The sequence below is a fragment of the Xiphophorus maculatus genome, chromosome 2 (assembly GCF_002775205.1).
Source record: "Xiphophorus maculatus strain JP 163 A chromosome 2, X_maculatus-5.0-male, whole genome shotgun sequence".
NCBI lineage: Eukaryota > Metazoa > Chordata > Actinopteri > Cyprinodontiformes > Poeciliidae > Xiphophorus > Xiphophorus maculatus.
This window is the reverse complement of record NC_036444.1, coordinates 4,737,646-4,752,647: the sequence shown is the minus strand read 5'-3', so window position 1 is coordinate 4,752,647 and position 15,002 is coordinate 4,737,646. Positions and strand designations below refer to the sequence as shown.

General features: G+C 40.6%; 2 protein-coding genes across 3 annotated transcripts; one reads left to right on the top strand and one right to left on the bottom strand.

Annotated features, from left to right (window-relative positions):
- Positions 1-242: 242 nt before the first annotated feature.
- pclaf (PCNA clamp associated factor) lies at positions 243-3,376 on the bottom strand. Its single transcript, XM_005795811.2, has 4 exons — positions 3,248-3,376; positions 2,021-2,107; positions 1,765-1,942; positions 243-472 (listed from the first exon to the last, which is right to left on the bottom strand). Exons 1-4 carry the CDS (start codon positions 3,291-3,293, stop codon positions 430-432), a joined length of 354 nt encoding a protein of 117 aa, XP_005795868.1. The 5' UTR covers positions 3,294-3,376; the 3' UTR covers positions 243-429.
- Positions 3,377-3,904: 528 nt separating this feature from the next.
- nedd1 (neural precursor cell expressed, developmentally down-regulated 1) lies at positions 3,905-14,908 on the top strand. 2 transcript variants are annotated; one of them, XM_023349792.1, is made up of 16 exons: positions 3,905-3,995; positions 4,855-4,998; positions 6,463-6,557; positions 6,936-7,052; positions 7,138-7,278; positions 8,680-8,909; positions 9,009-9,210; positions 10,178-10,298; positions 11,141-11,269; positions 11,633-11,689; positions 11,771-11,845; positions 12,455-12,621; positions 13,265-13,439; positions 13,510-13,657; positions 14,298-14,364; positions 14,470-14,908. In XM_023349792.1, the coding sequence occupies exons 2-16, from the start codon at positions 4,863-4,865 to the stop codon at positions 14,572-14,574; spliced, it is 1,965 nt and encodes a 654-aa protein (XP_023205560.1). In that variant the 5' UTR covers positions 3,905-3,995; positions 4,855-4,862; the 3' UTR covers positions 14,575-14,908. The 2 variants fall into 2 exon arrangements, with proteins under 2 accessions (XP_023205560.1, XP_014327527.1); XM_014472041.2 differs by having other exon boundaries at positions 11,138-11,269.
- Positions 14,909-15,002: the final 94 nt, after the last annotated feature.

The following is a 15,002-nucleotide window of genomic DNA, read 5'->3' as shown; positions in this document are numbered from 1 at the left end:
ATTCTGCACACAAAACAGCTTCTTTTCACACTTTGACTAGATTATAGTGGATGTTAAGTGAAAATAAATTAAAGCACCTTTAATAGCATAAGCAACCTAAAATCTCACTTGATTTCAGGTTATTCTTCTGGAATGAAGCCCAAGAACTGAACAGACAAACATGTGTCAATCTGGATTAGGTCCACAGATTATCCGGCATGTCTGAGAAAATCCCACATTCGTAAAAAATTTGAGACTACTGATCAGACATTCAGTTAATCTTTAATAGAAAACAGCTGAGCAGAAGTCAAGCCACAAATCATAATCCTGACTGCAGGACGTAAAAATAAACAGTAAAAACATGTTTGATGAGCTATACAACAAAATTCAGTGGGATTTATATACAGATGTACATTAAAATTCTCTCCTGGGTAGAGACGTCAGGCGTTCTCAGTCATCTTCCTCCTCATCCTCGGCAGGCAGAGGTCTGGACCTGAACAAAACAAAGACGTATGAGATTAAACTGAGAACTAGACCAAAACCCACCTGCTGGAGAGCTTCACTCTGTGAGAAAGATTCCACAATCATCTGAAAAGAGAATAATCAAATGTGCTGGAAAGATGGAGATCAAGGCTACAAATAAAGAAAAAGAATCTTTTTCCCCCACATGTTAGAAAAACGTGTGGAAAAAAAACATTTGCTCATTTACGCTTTTGCTCATAAAGGAAATTAGGGCAAAAAAATAATTTAAAAAACATCCAGAAGTTAAGGCTCTCCAGACTAATTCACAGATTTCTCAGTGAAAAAAGTGACCAGATCACCGACATTGCTTCTGCTTTAAAGATCCAAAATCCTGGGTTGCATCAATATAAAATGGGAAAAAACCAAAATAAACACAGGCCCAAAATAAATAAATATCGGCCCAATTTTACCTATCTGAATGACAGATGTGTCAAAAAATCTCTAACATCTTGTGCATCCCAACTCATAACAGAGGTTAAATCAAATTTTTTTAAATAAATAAAACAGTTGGAATCCAAACAAAAACACAATCCTCATCAAATCAAACCTGATTAACACCAGGGTTTGTACTTTTCTTAAAATTACATTTAAGCAGTTTAAGTTTCCCACCACATATTTGAGATAAAAAAAATAATACAATTGAACTAAAAAAAAAAGATTCAATTCACTATTATATCATTTATTACTGTTATTAATAACATCTTGTGATGGCATCTGACTTTCTGCAGTAACTAAAATAGTAGAAAATTGTATGTCTCGCATATAGTTTTGGTAATTCTACCTGGCCTAAAACAGGATAAGTTTACTGCGATTTAACTTCAGACAGAAACAGAAAAAGTTTGTTCTTTTATTAGATGCATAAACATGTCTACTCAACTGTAGATGATGTCTTGTTTTAGGGTTGCACTGATTGTAGTTTTATGGACGATTTTTAAAAAGCACCTTCCAAACACCAAATTGAAATGCAAGCAATTTCAAGGATTTCAATCACCTGTATGAACCCTGGAGCGCACAAACCATTTTACCTGAAGTAAACATCTCAAATGAATAAATGAATGCTCAAACTTTACAAAAAAGCTCTGCAGTTTAGTGTCAAAGTGTTAAAATCTGTAGTCGATATCAAACACGCCTCTAACTGCACTTATATCACATCTTACTGTTTTTAAACAATCAGGATAAAATCAGAGTCAATTCAACATCGTCTTTAACTGCCAACTCTCAGAAATCTGTCCAGATAACAATCTGCGGTTTCATCAAACATACTTCCTGCTGGCCTTTGACATGCCGCTGCCGCCGGCCTCTTCTTCATCAGATTCTGTGGGTTTCTGGTTCTCCTTCTCGGGCTTTCTGGGCGGCCCGCCGAAGAAATCCCCAATGCCTTTCTGCCAGGTGGGGGTCGGGCGGGGACACACGGCGTTGCCGCCGGCGTATTTGTTCTTTGCTGTGGAACAAACTTCAGTGTCAGTTGTGTCATGTACAGTCGGCGTTCAGCTGTGACTGTGGGTGAACTTGGACTCACCCAGAGTGGACGAGTGGCCGCTGGACGACGACGACGCGTTGGCCAAACTGGACCCCAGTGACTTACGAGGCGCAGACGCCGCAACAGCTGGAAAATAAGATGCAACAGACTGATGAGAGAGAGAGAGAGAGAGAGAGAGACACACACTTAGAAGAACCGACTCATTTATTTGTCTTGATTATGATGCAAAAAGTGCAAACGAATACGTTTGTATTCTAGAAAATTGAAATATTTTAAACAATTTAGATATTTTTAGGATTTCATCAGCATGTTTGTGCATTTTCTAACTTTCGAGAATATTTACTAGATTCTTAGTACAGAATCTGCATTACTGAAGTGCATCCAAAAACTGGTGATTATTAACCAATTAACCGAAGAACTAAGAGTTACGTTTCACTCAAATATAAGGTAACATAGTTGCTTTTCCATCATTTAATTTCTTGTTTCTATAGTTTCAGACCAGGAAAATCCTTAAAGCAATTTCATACTTTTGTGAAAAATTTAACCATAACTAAAGCCTGAGCATTTATGCGCAACAGCTCTGTAAATATCGGCATTTATAAAAGGTACTGATCAAATTATACAGCTTAAACATACTAAAGAAGTGAAAATGTGATTTACTTTTACGCCGAATTTGCAAAAACATTTACTAAAATAGAAATGTCGAGTTTATCATATTTCATCATTAATCTATCTCTTGTTATTAGCGTGAACAGATGTAATTATGAAACTTCTGAATGGAGTTTGGTGGAACATTCACACAGAGACGCTCTTAGGCGCTAAAAACTGGCGCCAGTTTGGCACAAAGCTGAAAACGAAACAAGATAAACATTTTTGTCAGCTGACAAGGTGTCAGATAAGTCCGAATCTGTTGTAATAAACATTCTTTTACCACTACAACGACCTTTAAAGTGTTTTAATGTGTTTTATTCAGTATGAGTCGAAAAGTGCGGAACCAGTGTCCTGTTGGCGGGAGGCTGTTTAAAGATGCATCACCAGCCGATGATTTAACTCATTGAGAGTTACACTAATCACATGTGGGAGGAAATAAAATACATCTAGTACAAACTTAATCTAAAAAATATAAGACGTCTTCTTTATGTCGGTTTATGAAGCGTGTCTGACCGATTCCAGGTCACCAGATTCAATACAAAAATCAAGATTTTTAAACAATACGAAATAAAAAACATGCCTTGGTAGAATTTAAATAAATGTCGTTACTTTTACCTTTTCTGTATGATGCAGGAACACTGTCGGCTTTAGTCCTCACCATGTTGGCGGCGACCCTGTACAGTAAATCGATAATTCAGATGAAATTACAGCAAGTAAAGAAAAACGTCCCGCCTCCGTTTAAAACCATCTGCGGATGGGGCGGGAGATTCATTCTTCTCTTCCGTTAATGGAACATTAAGATTCAACATGACGCGAGTCTGCGCCCTAGCGGTGGAGATGTGCTACAGCAGCTCTTAGAGTCTAAGCGGCAGAAATAGCTCTTTAAACGTTTTTTTTTCTCTCACACCAAACATCCTTATGTCAACCTTCGCTGTATCTATACACTATCTTTGTGGTGCTTTCTTTTGCAAACTATTTGCACACAGAAATGCAAATAGTTTGGTAAACAGGTGAACTACCACGACGACAAACATTTATTCCATATAAAACTTACGTGACCAAAAGTTCTGTTTAGAAATAAAGACCATCCTAACAGCATGTAAATGATTACGGAAAGATGAAATGGGAGGAGGACATATATTTAATTTAAAAAATGTCATCTTCCGATGGACTGGAGGGTCTGCGCGTTCGGTGTCGTTTCCCCTTCCAAGATGGCGGCCTCGCTGACGTGTTACTGCAGCTGAGACAGGCGCCTGTTGTGTGTTTTATACCTCCTGGTGTTCCGTAGTGGCGGTTAGCGGCTGCAGGAGGATCGAAAACTAAACATATTCATCAGTTTTTGCTGATCCTCTTTACTTACAGGGTTTGTATAACTTTCTTATCCAAAATCCTTTACGATTCCGGAAAACTTTCATGTTGTTCACGGCACTTTTCTGGCTTCTCGGGAACTTTAAACCTCCAGTAGCTCACAGACGTTAGCTAGTTGACGTTGACGAGTTGTAGCTGGGTTGGTCAGGTTGGTCAATGTTAACCAACAAACTTTTAGTGTAATGGTTAAAAAAAACTGATGTTTGCTGCGGGGAGATTTGTTATATTTGCTAGCATTTAAATGATTTTGTCAGCAAATTTAGTTTGATTGTGGTATAAACAACAACAAAAAACACCAGAGTTTTTATATCCTCACAGAGAATCTGAAAACTACAATAAAACCTGATTATAATACACCATTCATACACAGAGTGACTTAGAGTGCTTTACAAAATAAACATACTTTAAATAAAGCATACATAAAAGACAATAAATAAAAAGACTTATGAGTGGTTTTAATTTAAACTTTCAATGAATTTATTTTCCAGCTTTTCAACGTTTTTGGGGAGTTTTAGACATGAAATTCTGCTCGATAGAGGAAAAAACTGAGAAGTTCTCCAGAAACTGTTTTTAATGAATTCAGTGATGAATGTGCACATCTGTTGTCAAAGAGATCCGCTGTTCATCTTTGCTCTTCAGAGACTCGGCTGCTTTAGGTAAAAGTGAGGATTATAGTTCAACTTCTGAACGTCATGATTTCTAAAATTGTTGCCGCTATGTTTGCTGTAAATTACCCCATCCAAACCTTTCTGTAATATGTTACCACCTCAGATGCAGGATTAGTTTTTAATGTGGAAAGTTCATGGGTTTTTTGATTGGTAACCACATTGAGGTGTGTTTGTTTTAACCTCCAGCTGCTGCCATGGAGGAGGTGACGCGCCTGGTGTCAACCGGAGACTGTGTGAAGATCTGGGATGCGGTTTCCATGGCGACCCTGGAGCAGTTTAACCCCCACAGCGGCAGCCATCCCGTAGCTCAGGCCTGCTGGAGCTCCAACAGTATCCTGATGAATGGTTGCAGCTGAGATCTGGATGGATAATCTAACGCTTCATGGGGGAAAAAAGTGTTTCTATCTCCTCATATATATTTATTCAAATTTTATTCATTTATTTTTTAAATTAAAATTACAGCAAAACATCAAAAGCATTGGAATTAATAGTTTGTTTATCCCAAAGGGAAGTTAAATATTGTCGAAACGTATATCATCCAAGTTTCCTCAAAGATGAATTGTGGATGGTGATGCTGTGGGCAGGAAGGAGCTCCAGTAGCAGTCAGTCTCTCAACGAGCCTGAAGAGGCCTCTGACTGAAGACTGTATGACAGCTCAATATCCATCCAGCATAGATTATATTCCACACTACCATGTCCGGGTTGATACCATCAGTTGTTGACAAACATTGCTGATCCGGCTCATTTGCTTTTGCTACTTCTCTTTAAAGCAGGGGTGGGCAATCGAGGGCCGGTGTCCTGCAACTCTTAGATGTCTTCGGGTTCAACACGCTTCAATCAAATTGTTGAATCACCTCCTAAGTGCAGTCAGGTTCTCCACAGTCCTGCTAATGACCTCATTGTTTGACTCAGGTGTGTTGAAGTAGAGACACATGTAAAGGTTGCGGGACTCTGGCCCTCGAGGCCTGGAGTTGCCCACCCCTGTTTTAAAGGGACATTATTAATGTAAAATCAACTTTTTTTAGCTTTACATCATGTTGTAATGTTATTCCCTCATCCAAAACAAATCTGGAGTGTTGCTTTAAGTCTTCTGTGAATGTTTGGGAAGTTCTTTAATTTCCATGGCAACTGTACAAAACGTCTGGGTGGATCTAGCTCCTCATTCCAGGTGCAGCTCCTCCCCTAAGCTGCATTTTAAAAGCTTCAGAGCTTCACAGAGCAACCCTCCCCTGCAACTCGGCTCCTTCAGACTAGCCTGCAGCAATTAGCAAACACCTGGTTGAACTGCACATTGCTGAGCTCTTTATATGAGCCTCTTCTCAGTGAAATGCTGGTAAAAATTATGCTGAAGGATCAGTAGAGGTCTGATGTTGTGCTTATTTCCTGAAGGCAGAGTTTCAGAAAGAGCAGAAGTCTTTAAAGAGACAGAGGCCCAATTTTAAGGCTTTAAGTGACAAAGTGAAATTTAATTTAAGTCAGATTTGATATACAGCATTTTTATTAAGAACAGAAGACAACATAGTTACTTGATTGTGCTGTAAGATGGGATTATATGACTGGAAAGCATATAAATCTTATACACTCTGGACAGGTTGCTAGTCCATCACAGGACAAACGACCACACACACACAGTCACAAATGAGAGAATCTAACAGTTGTGTTTTCGAAATGTGGGAGAAAGCCAGAACCAGTGTTGCTCCTCATATTAATGTTTTTTTTTTTACTTCAGTGTTTTATTTTAGTTCTTAGCCGACCAAGTTATAAACGTCTCCATCCTTGACCCAGTTCCCTCAGACCAGTACCTGGTGAGCGCCAGCAGCAGCGGAGACAAGCTGGTGGTTTCCAGTCTCAAGTCGGCTCCTGTTCCAGTGTTTGAACTGGCTGATGGGGTGAGTCCTCTCTCTGGTTGTTTCATCTTTGAGCTAAATTTAAAACCAGAAGAAAAATCACCGAGCCTGCCGGTAGGGGGCGCCAGAGCTGTCAGCCAGCAGCCCAACGCGTTTTTGGGTAAAAAAAACATCTAACACCAACTAAAAAATAAAACATTAAAAAAGGCAAACACATAAAAGCACAATTAACATAAATATCAGTGGTTTCATCCTAATTAAAGTGTTTTTTATCTAGCCTGGTGGGGGCGCAAGTCAAGCCTGGCGGCCCGCCAGGCTTATCAAACACTGTGGGAAACGCTGTCAGCAGTTTAAAATGTTTAGTGTGATTATTATAAGTTTTTTGTTCACATTTTTTCCACATTCTTGTGTCTGATGCAGAAAAAACAGACCCGGGTGTGTCTGAGTTCCTCATCTCAGTTTCTGATCAGTGGCGGTCTGGACCACTGCGTCCACATGTGGGACCTGAAGAGCAAGAGGCTGCACCGCTCCCTCAAAGTAAGAAGACCTGACCGCACAGAAACCCACCCGACCCACCAGCTGGGAGTCTGAGCTGCTGATGCTTCCTGTTTCTGTCTCTCAGGACCACAAAGAAGAGGTCACCTGCGTGTCCTTCAACGCTAACGACAGCTGCATCGTCTCTGGCTCCACCAGCGGCGACCTGGTCCTGCACAGCCTGACCACCAACCTGTCCAGCAGAGCCTTCGGCCACGGCAGCAACCAGGTGAGAGAGATATTAGGAGTTTGAATTCAATCACAAGTAATTATTAATTGTGATTAAACAATTATTCAAATAATCATCAACTATTAAGCTAACTATTAATTAAGCCAAAACTGTACAAAAATGTATACATTTTGCATTTAAGATAAGAAACAAAACAATAACTGACATTTTCCTGATTTAAAGTTCAGGAAAATATTTTCCTGAAGGATGCTCTAGCTGTCATATTCACTTTCAAATATCAGGAGAAAGGGTTCTTCAGAGTCTGGTCCGCATTGCCGGCAGTAAGTCGGGCTCGTTTCCGGTGAGAGTTGGACTCCGCCAGGGCTGCCCTTTGTCACCGATTCTGTTCATTACTTTCATGGACAGAATTTCTAGGCGCAGCCAAGGTGTTGAGGGGATCCGATTTGGTGGCCTTAGGATCTCATCTCTGCTTTTTGCGGACGATGTGGTTCTTTTGGCTTCATCAGGTCATGATCTGCAGCTCTCGCTGGAGCGGTTCGCAGCCGAGTGTGAAGCGGCCGGGATGAGGATCAGTGCCTCCAAATCCGAGGCCATGGTCTTGAGCCGGAAAAGGGTAGAGTGCCTTCCCCGGGTCAGGGGGGTGTCCTGCCCCAGGTGGAGGAGTTCAAGTATCTCGGGATCTTGTTCACGAATGGGGGAAGAAGGGAGCGGGAGATCGACAGGCGGATTGGCGCAGCGTCTGCTGTCAAGCGGGCGCTGTACCGGTCCGTCGTGGTGAAGAGAGAGCTGAGCCAAAAAGCGAACCTCTCGATTTACCGGTCGATCTACGTTCCCACCCTCATCTATGGTCATGAGCTTTGGGTCATGACCGAAAGAACGAGATCGCGGATACAAGCGGCCGAAATGGGTTTTCTCCGTAGGGTGTCTGGGCTCTCCCTTAGAGATAGGGTGAGTCGCTCAGTCATCCGGGAGGGACTCAGAGTAGAGCCACTGCTGCTTCACATCGAGAGGAGCCAGTTGAGGGGCATCTGGTCAGGATGCCTCCTGGACGCCTCCTAAAATAATTGCTAGTTGCAGCCCTAATCACAAGTAAAATTAGATTTGCACACCATTCATAGCCAACATGAACAATGCTCTTGATAAACATTCACATTTATAATGGGCTTCTTTAGGACACCAGTCAGATAAAGAAGTGTGATTTGTGCCACTAAACTCCACGTAGCATTTAATCATATTTTTAAATTTATTGATCTCTTTAACCATCGGCAGAGAAAATAGCAATTCCAACAATATACGGACAGTTTTGTGGATTTTAAATGTCATTAATTGGAATATATTGTGAAAACGATAAATAAAAAATCTTATCATGATACATAATTTATAACGATAAATAATAAACGATACAATAAATGCCCACCCTTCCCTATTCTTCCTCTCCAGCCCATCCACGACCTGCGGCTGTCCACGGTGAAGCGCTCGCTGCTGGGAAGCGTGTCTGACAGCGGCACCATGGTGCTGTGGGACGCCAACACTCAGAGGGAGCTGCAGGTGTTCGACGGCGCCCACAAGGCGCCCGGCTCGGGTTTGGCTTTCTCCCCGACCAGCGACCTGCTCGTCGTCAGCGTCGGCCTCGATAAGAAGATCGTCTGCTACGACACGGCCAGCAAGCTGTGAGTTCTGCTCGCTTTGAGACATCGGTCCAGTTCTAATATTTCACGCTGACGCAATAAGATCTGGAACATGTCTGTGTTGAATTGATCGCCCTGCAGAATCCTGCGGGCGATCCGTGTGGACGGCCCTCTGACCTCGGTGGACTTCGCGCTGGATGGCACCGGCCTGGTGGTCGGGTCCACTCAGGGGAAAATCTACCAGTACGACCTGAGGAACTCCAGCAGCCCCACCAGAATCACAGTGGCCCACAAAACCTCCGTCACCTGCCTGCGCTTCCAGAGTAACGCCAGCAGACACAAGGTGCAGTAAAACCTGGATTATCAGAGTAGGGATGCAAACAATTAATCAACTTACAATAAATTGTCGGTTAATGTTTTATTAGTTTAAAATTGGTTCCAATGAAAATGTCTGATTAGGCCTTATTTGATTTGTTTGGCCGCCATCCAGCAGAGGGCGCCGCTGCTCAGACGTAATAAGCAGATCCTTTGATACAGAAAAAAAGATGGCGGCCAAGCAAGAACCGGAAAGAGAAACGGTCCAAATAGAGTCCGGTGTGGGATAGAAATTCACTTTATGAGGCTCAGTTCTAAATATAAACACTCGATAAGTTAAGTTTAATTTTAATGTCACTCATTCGGCCGAGATACTTAACGGAGCAGCGATAGCATCCTAAAATTTACTGATGTGCTACGGAGGCCGGGAGGCCGTGATGAGAGAAACACAGGAAAATTATAACATGACTGAAAAAAACATGATACCAATAATCAAGATTGATTTTTAAGACTTTCCTGAGTTAATCTACTTCATGGAGGGAAGTTTTAACTTTCTTTCAAAAGCAACTGCAGACGGTATTTATTTATTAACGTATCTCCGTTTCAAGTGTTTCACATATTATTTTTCTATTCATCAACCCAAAAGGTTCCCGTTTTGTTATATTTTATAAATTTGTCTAATTTTAATAATGTGAGGAAAAACATGCTTCTGTTTATGCAGTCAGTATTTATTACAACTGACTCAAAATAACTTCTAAATTTATTGATGTTTTCTCTTTTTTAAATTTATCCTGTAACCAAAAATTTTGCCCTTCATGTTATGGAAATTCAGTTGTAAGAGAAAACTCAAGTTTTTAAGAAAATGGCTCCTGATCAAGTTAGTCAATTAACTCATTAATCGCCAACTTGCATCTCTAGTTGACGAATCTGAGATGACATTTATTTAACGTGAAAACATTTACACTCATTCTTTCTTTCTCTCTGTCCTGCTTCAGTCCAGTAAACTCGGGTCTGCCAAGATTTCCAGTTCAAAGAGATCCAGTTCCAAACTGGGCAGCCAGCCTGACCCCGCCCCCAGCACAGGCCCCGCCCCCCAGAGACAGGTCACCTGCACAGGTAACCCACAACTGTCCTTCACAGTTTAGGTGCTTCCCTGCTGTCTGACCTAAACGCTTCAGTTAGAGGGGTTCATGTGAGTAAGAAGTTAAAACTGTTTTTCCCTCTTTAAATTTAAAAAAGTATATAAATAATTTGTTAAGCAAATTCAATGAGGTTTGATTATGATTGGGGTTTTTTTTAGCGTGTCTGCAGACTCTGCTGCAAAGATTTGTTTTAGAAAAATATAACAAAAATATAAGCAACTCTATTCAATACGTAAAATAATAATCCAATTTTAACTGGAGACCATTTTCTGCATCTGGACAACGTGGAAAAATAAACAATCTGTGTGTTAAGGTTTCCTGTTTTTCATCTCTTATTGGAATAAAGTCCAATCATTTCTGAACTGAAGGAATAAAAAACTTGAAATTTTACTCCAATAATTTTCACAGGAATTTGATCTACTGCCATTTTTAAAAACAAATGTTAAGGCTCAAAACTCTTTAAATGATGTTTCCAACCTGAACATCAGATTTGTGTTTGAATTTTCTTTTCTCAAATTTTAAGCTCCTGTTTGTTTGAATGGGATTTATCTTGAATCCTGTTCAGCATAACAAACAGAAGAATAAACCAAAGAAATAAAAAGTATAACAATGAGCAAAATGCTTAAAAAATGGCAATTAGGGTACAAAATAAAAACTATTAATGCAACCTCAACAGAGGGCAGTCTTGAGAAATTTAACGCTTCTCAAAACACTTGTTTGGAAAGTTCTGGTTCTGTGAGGCTTTTCCTCTTTGAAACGTGTCACCCTGTTCTGTGAAGGAAATCCAGACAGTGATTGGAGTGTTCTGTCCAGCAGGGGGCGCCAGTGCGGAGGTGATGTGTCGTGAGGGTGAAGGCCAGCAGGGGGCAGAGCAACGTCCTCAAGGGGAGAAGTTCGGGATCGTGGGACGGAACAGTCTGGACATCTTCTCTCCTACTCGTGAAGGTATAAAAATCTTTTAAAGTTTTATAAATTAAATTTTTTTTCTGAATTTATATTTACTTTAATAAAACAGAAAATATGAAATCAGCACAGAACTTTATTAAGATAGCCTTCTATGCAACGGCCAGCAGAGGGCGACTCAAACCTTTACTGAACTTATGTTTTGTAAATTTGGGGAAATTTTACAATTTTCATTATCAGTATGTTAAAGGGTCATCACAGCACAATAGTGGTTTGTTCTGCTGCTAATAGTTATGAAGCTGTTTCACATTTTCTTTCTCTGTTTAACTTTTAAATCTAAATTTTTATGCTCCATCCCAGCTGCAGACAGATGTGTTTAATTTGGTTTCTCTGCTGCTGCTGCAGGTCCAGACCCGGGGACTCAGGGGGTTGGAGGAGACGCTGCCTTTGGAAGATCACAAGGTACCGCAGAACACGTCACTTCCTTCCACCTCCTCATAAATCGTCTGGTTCTGGATTAACGCCTTGTCTGTGTTTCCATAGTTACCGGTTTGGAGGGCGAAGGTCAGGAGCTGGTGGGACGGGCCAGCCTGGACATCTTCTCTCCGGTCAGAGAAGGTCAGAGTTTTACTGAAAATCCTGTTCTGATGCGATGTTTAGCAGATTAATCTACATGTGTTTGCCTGTTGCCATGGCGATAAATCTACAGTGATGTGAAAAATGTCTTGATTTCCTGTTTTTTGCATATTTGTCACATTTAAGGGTTTAAGAACATCGAGCCAATGACAGCACGTTATACAATAAACACCTCTGTTTAAAAACTTTTGTTTCTTTTAACTAATATTTAAATTGGTTTGAAGTTTTTAAACATTTAAATGTGAAAAATAAGCACAAAAGAAGTCAGGAAGTTTTTCACACCGCTGTTCGTTGTTGTGTCACGAAAACAAATTTTACTGGACGATAAATTGTCTCAGTAATTATTGTGATGATTTTTAAATGATAATGGCAAATAGTGTAAGTTTTGCTCTCAAAAACACTAATAAACTACATTTTTTTAATAAACTCTCCACAGAACAGAAATAAAAACCACTAAATTGATTATAAAGTGTTTGTAAACAAAGCTGCCCTTATTCTAATAATAAATATTAATAATCAGAAAGGAAATCATTGATCTCATTTTAACTTTGTGTTTGTTGCCATGGCGATGACCTCTCTGGCTGCTGTCAGACTCTCAGTCGGGTGGCGGCTCACAGCGCCGGACGCCTCTGGGGACCCACCGGGGTGCCGCCGGGGGCCGGTCCTACAGCCCGCTGTCCGTCTTCCAGTCCCCGCAGATGATCAAAGAGGAGGAGCCGACCAACGCCGCCGCCGCCATTGAGCCGTCTGACAGGAAGGTCAGTTAGTCAGGGGCTCGTATCGCTGCTGCTGACTGAAGCAGGAGGATTACAAAACTTTTTCCTCAACAAGGAAAAACGCTACAAAATGTAAACAAACATCAGCTTTTATAGTGTTTTTATTCATTATTCAATAATTATTACATTAATTTAGCATAAATGCTGATTTTTAGATGGTCATGTGTTCTGTGACGGAAAATTTGATCATGAGATAATATATTATGACTTTATTACCAAATAATAAAATTTTTCAATGCAATTCCGTTTTTTGATTAAAAGAAAACATGTAATATTTCACATTAAATACATAAGATTTTATTTTATTCTTCCAATTCTTCTGGTCTCTTTCTTGTCTGAATCTTTTCCGTTTTTTGATTGCTACGTTAGTTTGAGGAGCAAAACTAGCAATTAATTTTACTGGCAGCCAATCAGAAAATGAGCATCAGAAATAATTATTTTAACTTTTATTTTGAAAATGTTATTGAAAAACAAAAATTATGATAAATTTAAAAATAAAAGTTGGGTTTTTTGCATGTTTATTCTCATTTTCTCTCCAACTTTCTGAGACGCCCCCTGGTGGCCCCACACTTTGATAGACTCTAGTCTGAAGCAAAGGTCTGACCTCTGACCCCTCTTGTTTCAGCCTGAGCGGAGCAGTGGCTCCAGCCAGGAAGAGGGGCCTCAGACTCCACCCACCACAACCCAGCAGACCAATCAGAGTCAGGCGCCGCCGCCTATTTTCACTCCAGAACCGAACCTTCGTAGAACCAACGGCATTCAGACTCAGCTCAGTTACAACTCACCTGCCGCCGCAGCAGGTACAGCTTGGTTTCCATGGTTACAGCATCAGTCTGGGTCTGTTTCTAATACCCTGATTTCTGCGTTAAGCTTCAGGTTCAGCTGCGATGGCAGCGGCGTGCTCGTCTCTGTCCCAGAACATCGCAGACGTGGTCGGACAGGACGGCGCCGCTCCGCTCACGTCCCTGCAGATCCACTTCATCCAGAACATGATCCACGAAACGCTGGAGGAGTTCAGGTGTCCAAACGTTTTATCATTTGGACTCGAAACTATTAGCAGGCCAAAAATAAAATCATTTTTAAAAACTAAAATAAAAAAAACCAACATATTTTAAATAAATTAACTATCTTAAACACATTTTTTGTAGGAATGGGGTTGTTGATACAAAATTGTTGCATGTTTTCCTTCTTTAATGAAAGGCATCCAGTTATTTTTGAAGAATCCTGAGAAATATTTTGTGTTCTCAGCAATAAAAGCAGAATCTAGTTCAGTCCCCATCTGAAAACACCTGCTGTATTTAGCCAAGTCTTAACGCAGCAATTAAAAGCAGACTGTGGTTCACCAAGGTTTACTTTAGAGTCAATGAGTAGATATGGTCCTAGTCGCCATGACAACAGAAGGAAACCAGAAAGTTTGGAAAAGTTTATTGCTTTGTGTTGCATCTAACATTTTTGTTAGTAGATTTTCATTTAAAAGTCGTAGTTTTGTCCTAATTTTTTCTTGAATTGTGGTTAGAGGGCTGCAAATAAATCAGTCCAGGGGCCGTAAATGGCCCCCGCTCCTCACTTTGACCAACACTAGTTGAAAAGCTTCCTCACCTGAACAGAAAACTGGGAAATGCTGAATTTAAAGGTTGTTTTTTCCCCTCTGTCATTAGGACCGCCTGTCACAAGGACATCCTCAACCTGCAGGTGGAAATGATCCGGCAGTTTTACATCCAGCTGGTAAGAACTTCTGTTTTTCATTCTGAGGACTTCAGGATTTATGTACAATTTGGTCCTTTTATTTAGCTAAAACCGGTGACGTTTGTTTGACATGTTGTGTTCCAGACGGAGATCCACAGTCTGATCGAGAAATATTCTGTCAACGAGTCTCTGGTGGAGGAGATTGAGAAGCTGCGGGAGGAAAACCGCCGGCTCAGAGCGAACTACTGAGCCGCTGCCATCGAGTCTTTAGCCCCGAGTCGCGTCTGACAGGCTGCAGTGCCTTTATCCCAAACTGGTTGTTCTGTTTGTCTGCATCAAATTCAGCAAATGACCAACAGAAACAAGCATTTTGACTCAACGTGTTATGTTGTTGTAATTTAATATTTTGTCTGTTGATGCATGAAGTTGTGAGCGGTTCGTCTGTGTTTGTGTTTTTATCAAGAAACATCTTGGGTGAAAAATAGAGAATTGTAAAAGAGAAGCTGTTTTTCACTACAAATTAAATTTGTTAGGAAGTTTCTTAATATGAACCTCAAATAAATTGACTCTTATTTAAAAACAATCTGGAGAGTCATATATCACTTGTAATGAACTAAAACTAGGAGTTTACATACACCGAATCAAGACTTCCAACTGTTTTTCCTCTCTGAAGTTAA